This window comes from Lactuca saligna, chromosome 9, assembly GCF_052625555.1.
Source record: "Lactuca saligna cultivar CGN05327 chromosome 9, ASM5262555v1, whole genome shotgun sequence".
Lineage (NCBI taxonomy): Eukaryota > Viridiplantae > Streptophyta > Magnoliopsida > Asterales > Asteraceae > Lactuca > Lactuca saligna.
Window position 1 is genome coordinate 156,862,213 of NC_136425.1, and position 10,300 is coordinate 156,872,512.

A 10,300-nucleotide genomic window follows, 5' to 3' on the forward strand; every position below is an offset into this window, starting at 1 on the left:
AAAAAAAATTCAAAGATCATGTTCTTCCATTTTTTTTCTTAAATTGAGTTTGTAGATGTACAAAGTTAATGAATATCTTTATTAATTTTACATTGTATGAAAAAATTTTAGTTTCTTATAAAATATTTAATTATAAATTAGTAAATTTCACAACACAATATTGTTTCATTTCATAGTTTATATGATTTTTCTACGGTTGAATGGTGATTTTGTATAAAGTTGTTATGTGTAGTTTGCATGAGTTATATATGATTAATTATATAAAGTTATGAATTTTGTGAGTTCTCATATTAATAATATTTAATTATAAGGGGACAAAGTGGACAGCTGGACAGGATCAAATTTTTTTATTATATATTTTTATTTAAAAGTAAAAAATTATAATAATGATAAATGTCTTTTTTTCTGACTTGTTCTAGGTCTTTAAAGATATTTAATTCCTCATAACCGGTCATGTTTAATTGCATAAAGTTGTTACGGGTTTTTTACAATTACAAATGTTAATCCTACAAGGCTCCCTCAGACCACTAATACACAAACATATAGAACAAAGACAACAAGTTAAAGGTATAATGTAAAGGGTTATTGACATAGAAGCACAATGACTTTTTCTGTTTGGTTTTAAAAGGTCCTTCAATTAATTTCGTATCTCTGACCCTACTAAAGTAACAAATTATCTGCCAAATTAAGGTTTTCTCCATTTTTTTTACCGGTTACCTCGGTTGGTCAACGAAAGTCAAATATAACGTGGTCAGTAATATCCAGCTGGTGTCTAGTCAGCTTACTATATTATCTTCGTAAGGGTTCAATAGAACAACATTTACTATTTCCTTACCCTCCGACGAACACGAACCCTTGCGACCATGTCTTCCTCCTCCGAATCCTATAACACCGTTGCTATTTACCTGATTAAAATGAATCCTCCCTGCTTGTGTCGCGATTAGCCTGTGTCATAGCTCAGAGAAGCTTGGAAGCCTAACAACCTAGCTCATCGTTTTTACAATTTCGCAAAATCAATGGTAACGTATCGTTCGTTACAATCGATAAGTTTTAAACCTAAAGTTTTGACTTTTTTACTGTAAACCCCCTATTTTTATCGACAAAACCCCATTTACAACGAGAAAACCCTAAATTTTGAGCAGTAAAACCCTTTTTTCTGTGGTGTGCCTTTTTTTTTGTAGATATCCAACGACATTTACAACTTCTTCCAGTGGCTTGACCTAGCATTACCAAAACACTACAAGGATATTTTATGGAACATGAAACTTAGGATCGACGACCTTTTGGTTAGGAATGGTCAAGTTGTTGAACTGTGGAAGAAGGTGGAGAAGCACAAGCTTCTTAGGAAAGCTAAGAAGGAACTTGTTGAAGCTAGGATCCAAGAACTACTCATTGAGATTGAAAGGTTGAAGAATATGTTAAAAAAATGTTGTTTTGATTGCTCTGGTCTACTTGTTGTTTGTGGTCATGTACTTTAAGTTGTAGTTGGTGATGTAAGATGTTGGGTCATGGTGTATAGGTGCTTTTTGGAACATGGTGGATATAGGGATGGTCTTTTGGGTGATTAGGTATTTGGAAATCAAGTTAAAGCTCTTGTAAGTGATGCAAGGTGTATAGTGTTGTTGGATGGTGTGATGGTGGTATATGAAATGATGATCCTTTTGACAATTTAGTATAGGCAATGTACTTTAGCACCATTACGTATGGTCATGTAACACCTTTTGTATTGACTTATTTTATAATAGAAAGCATTGATTCTATTCTATTTTAACATTTCTTTATGGTTTCCTTGATAGTATACTGCATGAATTGTTATATCGTCCCCAAAGAATGCAAGTTATATAGTCCATTGATTATATAATATCATGCATGAGTTGTTATATGGTCCACACTCCACTTTCATATCAGGCTTACACTGGAATTCAATTTTCAGAATCCTTGCTCCTGGCTCATATTCATATAGGCAACTCATAAGAATAAGACGTTCAACTACCTCAAACAAATTTTTAAGTAGCATGGTCCACATAACAATTCCAAGAGGGACAAGAAACAAGGGACCATCTAATGCATAAAAAAGACATAAAGGATACTGGATCCCACAAGATAATATATTAATAACCAAAGTCACTGTCATACATTACATAACAATTCCGACATAGAATATTTAAAAGCAAACATCCTAACATGTTTTACTACATAATAAAAGAAACATCCCATGCAAAAACTACATTAAGTTGACAGGTTTTTCTAAAGTGTTACCCTCTCCATTCTTTCCTATAACTTGGGTTGCCAATTTTTTCTTAATGATCCTTTCACTCTTTTTCCTCCTCTTAACCTGGGGAATTACAACATTACCCCTCTCCCTTGTCACTTGTGTAGTCCCACTCTCCCTAATACCTTATGGATCCCCACATTTCATTCTTGTCCTACTTCCACTTGCCACTTCTATAATCATTTTCTTCACATTTTCACCCTATTAAATGAAACATAATTAATAACAAATTAAAAAATTAATAAATAAGAGTTTATATATACCTTTGTTGTCTTAGTCCTCTTAACCCTACTACCATGTGTATCCCTACCATCCATTCCTATCCTACTACCACTTGCCACTTCTGCACTCCTTTTCTTCACATTTTCACCCTTTTAAATGAAACATAATTAATAACAAGTAAAAAAAATAATAAATAAGAATTTTTATTTACCTTTGGTGCCTTTGTCCTGTTAACCCTAGTTGGTAACTTGTTTGGTCTTGACCTATCAACATTTGGACGTGTCTTCTTATTATGTCCTTCCACTTTGCACAAACTACATGATATCTTATTACCCTTCTTAGAAACTCTATGCTTTCCACCCTTTTTACTCACATCTCTAACTCTTTTAGTTTTTTTCCTACCATGAATCCTTCTATTCTTGGGGGTTAAAGGTGGAATGTAATTAGTTTCAGGCTACATCTTACTTCCATTCATTAGACAAATTTTGTACTGGTAGGTCTTCATATACATTACTCTAACAAAATAAGGATCCACATATTTCTCCACATCTTTATTGAGGTAGCTAATGGCAGAAACAGAATGAACACACCCATAACCATTAAGTTGCAACATCCTGCATGAACATGTCCTCATATCTAAATCAACATCATATGCCTCACTTCTTGACCTAGTCTCAAACTGGTTAAGTCCACTTGGCAATACCTCCCAAAACATTTGATTAAGCTTTAACTCATTCAACTTCAACCTTATTTCATATGAAACATCACTTGACCATCCATTAAGTTTTGCTGTGAACAGCTTGTTCATCATATACATTCTCAATTCTTCAAGCATTGTGATGATAGGTTTCTGTGACAACCCCAAAATATATTTCGTCGTTAAAATCCGTTTCCGTTAATAGAATATTCTATTTTATAAAAGTTCCGTTAAAAATGGGGTCGGAAAATAAATAAATGTTTTATTTATTTGCATTTTATGTTATTACCGTTGTAATAAAATAAATAAGAAAAACATGTAAACTATCTTTCCATTTTATTGGAAAAAGTTTATTTTTAATTACGACCATTTAACCGGGTAAAAAGTTTAAACCTCGTTAAACATAAGTATCGGGTAGTCGTATACCGGGTACAACACCCAAGCCTTATATAAAGGAGAGTGGACACTCCTTGGAAACCTTTTACCACACTAGACCCACTTTCTCTCTTTACTCTCTCTCCTCAAGTCCAATTTAACCTCAAAACCGCAAGTTTTCGCCTCCAAAACGTAAGTTCCCTTACCCTAACTTGTTCTAGACATCATTGATTTGTGTTTTAACTCAAAAATCATGCAACAAGGCTGAAAAAGAGGAGTTTATGGCCTAAGAACCTCCTTAGGCCGTAAACCCTTAAAATGATGTCAAAAGTGTCCAATTTCTCCCCTTTAAGCTTAGAAACTAGTTTTGGACCTAACCTAGAAGTGTTTGAACCTTGAATCATCAAGTTTTAAGGCTTGACAGAGGGTTTACGGTCCAAGCACATGCTTAGACCGTAAACACCCTCTAAGCTTGCAAACCAAGCCCCAAACACTTCCAAACCACATTTAGGCTTAAGATATGGCTTAGGGGCTTGCTATTTTGGACTTGGAACACCTAAACATCAACATTTGAGGGGTAAACTAGAGTTTACGGCCCAAGCATATGCTTAGACCGTAAACTCCCTTAAACCATGCCAAATGACCCTCTAAACCCCTAAAAAGCCTTACACCCTCACTAGAACTTGTTAGGAATGAGCCAAGGACCTTGAAATCAAAGAATTGAAGGTGTCCAAGAGTTTACTACTGTAAACCATGGGGTTTATGGCCGTTAACTCCCAAGGAGTGGTCCTTGGACTGTAAACTCCAAGGGAGTACTCTTTTGGAACCTTAAACACCCTATAGCCTTGTATATTACCTTAGAATCACATCTAGAACCACAAGAGGCTTGAAATCACTCACTTACACTCCTCCTATGAGTTTACGGCCGTAAGCTCATGGGGGATGTGGTCTCCCAATCGTAAACTCACTTAAGGTGAGTTTTAGAAGAGTAAACTCCATAGTGAGGTCTTATACTCTTTCCTTGCAACCCATTAGCCTTCTAGCACTCAACCATAAGACCTTTAATCACATTAGGATGTCTATATGTGTATAATTAGAGTCTAAATCACTAATCACTTGTAAAAATATGTCTTCATATGTTACTAGGGTCATAAAGGGTGTACAAGTCTTTACTTGACACCAAACGCTCATCCGACACATCCACCCGATCTACTCATTGCAGGTGAGTTCATACCCCTTAATGAACCTTTTTCAAATGTTTTTTTTTTTTTGGGGGGGGGGGGGTGGATACAAGTATAATTCTACATGTTTTATTATCAAATCATATGTGATTCACAAATTATCATCAAAAAGGGATTTTTCTACACTTTTAGCTACTTACCAATAAAAGTGTTTTAATTAATTATCAAATGCATTTTTAAGATTTATTTGTTGATAAACTATTTTCAAAACTATGTTTAAACTACTTTTCTTTTAAAATATATATCTACACTAATATATTTATATAAGTAAGACTTGAAGGACTTAGGACCGATAGCTCGCCTTATTTCCTGTTCTTGTTTGATGTGGTCTTAGGGTATCTGTTATCCGTCCGACTGTCGTTGATTTATTAGTTATATATCATATATATTTGTGTTAGATATGAAAGTCTTCATCTTACCAGCTACCTTGCTATTCAAAGTCATGAAATCGTACACTCTAGTTAACTATAATAGGTATAGTTAAGACTACTGCTCGTTACCTCTACTACTACCATACTCACTATAACTGTTGTTATTACAAGTTAATACACGTATAAGAGAACACTCTATGAACTATGCAAAAAGACTACTATACTATAATACAAGAGAATACACAAATCTAGAGTATAACACACTATCCCTCTATAAGACACTCTCTACCGCGCTTACACCATGTGACCAGGGCTTTCCGGAAGGAAGGAAACACTACATGTATAGATCTATACGGGGCGGACACTATTACATCCCGACTGTTAACTACAGTCCGGGCCGACTAGGCCCAGGGGTGGCACTACATCACTACACTACGCATGACCGGGAAGGTCATCGGGTTCTCTATTATCATTCAGTCTGGTTACATGTGGGGTTACACCTTTATCCAAATTAATACACTAAGACTTAAGTCTAAGCTAACATTCCCGAAGTAAGTCAGTATCTATTACTAATGGAAGTTTGCACCACTACTACTATCAACAGGCATAACTTTTCTTCATCTATGTTACTCACATGAGATTTATTATCATACTTTTACAACTAAAGGTTTTCAATGATAATACTTACACACAATTCAAAGGATTTAACTTACAATGTACTTTTCTGGAAAATATAGGATTTTCTAGGGATTTCTACTACTTATAAACATAAATTTCAGTTTTTATACTATAAGTTTGTAAACACTTTTATACAACAACGACACTAAATTCTTATGAACTCGCCAGCTTTATGCTGATACTCGTTTTCAAAATAACTTGTATCCTCAGGTCAAAAATAGACAGGTACAGGTGCAGCTTTTGGAGAAGATGGAGCACATACAAGACCCATCTTTTATTTTTGTTATACTTTTGGTGTCTATTAAACTTTTACAGAACACGTTTGTAATTAAAATTACTATATAAATGCAATGGTTGTTGTTGCTTGTTTTTACTATTATGCAATTGTTATGATACTGTACATGACGTCCTCCACCCCAGAACGTATTCCGCTGTTATCGGTTTTGGGGTGTGACAGTTTCTTCCTGGTTTCAACTATGACTGCATTGAAACTTTCACATCCTCTATTCTCCATACTAGAGCAACATCTACCAACTTGATAGTAAGTTGTTGACCATGTTTTAGGGTCCTTCTCTATCAAGTAGTTACTTGCCATTGGACTCATAAGCTTAATATCCTTCATTATTTCCTTGAAAGATTGTTCTATTGTTGCATTAAATGCAGACCAAAACTTGTTAACAAATTGTGCCCCTATAAACTTTTTATTGAATTTGGCCACAATGTGCCTTGCACATTGCCTATGCTCAGCTTGTGGTAATAATTCTTTGATAGCTTCCATAAGACCCTATACCAACATACAAGTAGTTAGAAATGAATTGGGTAATATACTTTGTGAAAGTGAAATAATAAAAAATGTTTTGCTTACTTTGTGTTGGTTTGACATAAGAGTTAAACCTTGTCCCATGCCAAGATTGATATCATCACTGAACAATGACATAAACCATTTCCAGTTTTCCTTGTTTTCAACACATACCACTGCCCCAGGCAATTGGGTATATTTGGTCCCCAGCATCTCTCTCCACAGCACAAAGCAACTCACCAGTAACATACCCTTTCAAAAAGCAACCATCAATTCCAATCACCTTCCTGCACCCTTCTAACCACCCCTTCTTTACACCATCAAAACAAACATAATACTTACTAAAATTATTAGTTCTATCTGACATTGTAACAACATCCATGCTGACTATTGAACCAGTGTTGCATCTTTTAATTTCCTCTCCACAAAAGCAGAGCTTAGCATAATGCTCAATAAGAGTACCTTCAACATCGATAAACACGTGATAATCCATTTCGTTAATTATTACCCTAAGACCATTTGCTATAGTGAGATCACGTGCTGAGTAATAAAGTATCTCAAAAAGGTCTCCAACAAACCTTTCTAGAAATTCATAACACCCATGTAAATCCATTCCAGAGAAATCATGACCAGTAAACATGAACGTTTCACCTCCAGTGTATCTATGTGGGGTGTCTTGTAAAAACACCGTTATAGTGTAAATGCACTTTCAAGAAAATAAGGTTTGGGTTCGCCAAGAACTTTAACTAGAAAAGAACCAGATGAACTTTAACTACAAAAGAACACCCTAGACGAGAGAAAACTTACAGAAATGAGAGAGAAAAGCCCTAGAATCTTGAACACTTCAACACGATTTTGATAACCGACCGGAGTAAAGCCATTTTTTGAATAGTTATACGAAGGCGTTGACATATCATTGATAAGATGTCATTTAATTGAAGAAATCTAAAATCTAAAGGCCACACCACATTTAATTACCGGGTAACCGGCTTTAATGGTATAAACGACAAGTAATTTGTCACTTTAGTAAGGTAAGAGGTATGAAAATTAGTTGAAGAACCTTTTAAAACCAAATGGAAAACATCATTGTGTTTCTATGTCAATAACCCTAATTTAAAAGCACATGCTTGAAGTTATTACAAAACTATTTCTTTTTTACTATTCTTTTAATTTTCTCTTAAAGTGAATGAGTTTTCTAACTAGTATATATGTTTGTTATAAGGAACTACACATAAATTGTTTTTAGTTGAGGGAATTAATTGTAGACAAGGATTAATTGTAGACAAGGATTAAATCGATTAAGAAACTAATAGTTATTTTATATTGAAACTTGAAGTAAAAATGCATAAATATATAAAATATATACCAAAATACATAAAAATATTTAAATATATATGTAAATACATAAAAATATGTTTATATGTTTAAAAATATATAAAAATAAATAAATAAAACTATATAAAAAACTTAAAAATATATAAATAAGTAAAAATATATAAAAATGTAAAAACTATTTAAAAATACATATAAATATGTAAAAAAATACGTTTATACATTATATATAAATTTTGAAGAAATCCATAGAAAAATCTCATTATTTTAGGAAAATTAAAAATTAAATCTCATTACTTGCTGAACATGTTAAAATAGCTAAAATGAATAAATTAGATAGTTTTTTAGACTTTTCTATTAAAAAAAAACCTTTAAAGATTTTATTATTAATTTTTCTAAAATAATAAAATATTTCGGCGGATAAATTTTAAGAAAAACCATTAACTTGTATTCATGAATGAAAGCAAAAGTATTTTTAATAGAATAATAAAAGATTAGAGATTTAAAAATTATGTCTGGTGTATTTCTTTATACACAGGACATTTGTATAAAGATATAATATATTTTTTTTCTAATAACCACATGTTTGATGATAAGGTTTTTAGACATTTTGAGAACTTTTAACAATTTTTTCAAAGTTGAACTTTTAGCTGTTAAAAAGAAAGTATAAAAAAAATAATAATAAAAAATAAAACTTCCACGTCTTAGAGTACAATTTGCAGTTTTTATTTTAGAACAAAAAATTTGTAATCTAGAAACTTGTTGAACCAACATTTAAAGAAAATCTCAAGCCTATTATCACGAAATTAGGAGGCTGCCTTTAAAAACTCATGTATTATCTTTATATAATTTCACAATATTGAAAAACTTAGACATTTTTTTGACAAACATTACTAAACAAATAAAAAAATATAACTTTGAGCTCCAAATAAAAATTATAACTTTCAATTTGTAAAAACTATATTTACCCAAAATGGCTAAAGACTTTTGGGTGTCACTTTCGGTTATACCACTCTCTTTGATAAAAAAAAATGTAACGACTTTTTACTCATTAAAAGTCTTGGATCCTTTTCATATCATGTGAATTGAATTTTAGAAGTATTTGTCTATTTGATAAAGCATCTTAATCCTAGAAAATGATATTATTTTTGTAAATAAATAGTTAATTATTTTTATAATCATTTTGAAAAAAAGGTCGTAATTGATGATTTAGGAAACAATTTGTAAGTATATGATGATTCAAATGGTTAGAAGTATTTTTACTATCAAGTAAAATAATTGTTTCAATATAACGAGTTAAGTTCCATAAGTTGATTTTTTTATTGTTTTATATTTAATTTGATTTATTACCCCTTAGGCCAGACGAAGTGGACTCGAGGAGCTCGACAAGTTCCAACGTGTATTCGGTGTACACTATTCCTCCAACTCGGCATGCCGAGTGGGTAGGGTTAATTTGGCAACCTAGTGTAGATGAGAGAGTGTAATTAAAATTTTCTTTATCACTTTAAAAGAATACCACATTTTCATTGTAACATCCATAAAAATCACAAGAATTTAAACTTTTTAAAACAACCCCAAATCATAGAATGTTTACAAAATCATTGTTTTCATAGTATTGTTCCATATCAGAGTATCCCATAGATCAAAAGTACATAAAACAGAGGATGTGTGCGGTCACGCTTTCGACTTCTCATGATCATCCGAAGTACTTGAAACCACAACTAAAAACAGTAAGCCAAAGCTTAGTAAGTTCCCGAAAAGTACCAACATTTAAACATATAACATATATAACATAATGTCGGATCCAATCAACCTTCGTGTTGGAATACCTCAACCCAATCAACCATCGGCTTGGAATGCCAACATACTATGGGTACAATCAACCATCGGGTTGGAATACCCAATGTCCAATCAACCTCCGGGTCTAGTCATCCTCAGGATGGAATACCCTAGGTTGGAATGCCAATATACAACAGGTCTAGTCATCCTCGGGACAGAATACCCTCAGGCCGAATCAACCATCGGGTTAGAATGCTCCCAGTCTGTTGGCTCACGTAGAAAGCAGTAAAGCCTCAACAACCCATCAAATATGTGCACATATAATAGATAAACATGTAATCAGTCGACAGACAATTAAACAGATCTACAAATCACTAAGCATATCATCGTCCTATCTACATGGATACCGATCTAACATATCACTATGACATGATAACATACTATCACATAACAGGATATCTAATCCAATGGGTCGGCCTTGGTGCCTTTGACATGTAAGTACAATGAGGAAGACTCACTCACAGACTGGACAAA

General features: G+C 33.1%; 1 protein-coding gene across 1 annotated transcript; it reads right to left on the bottom strand.

Moving 5' to 3' along the window:
* Nucleotides 1-2,398: 2,398 nt before the first annotated feature.
* On the bottom strand, nt 2,399-7,148 carry LOC145016851 (uncharacterized). The gene is made up of 7 exons (XM_078975032.1): nt 6,830-7,148; nt 6,751-6,779; nt 6,392-6,640; nt 3,009-3,344; nt 2,706-2,948; nt 2,536-2,643; nt 2,399-2,473 (listed from the first exon to the last, which is right to left on the bottom strand). The coding sequence occupies exons 1-7, from the start codon at nt 7,146-7,148 to the stop codon at nt 2,399-2,401; spliced, it is 1,359 nt and encodes a 452-aa protein (XP_078831158.1).
* Nucleotides 7,149-10,300: the final 3,152 nt, after the last annotated feature.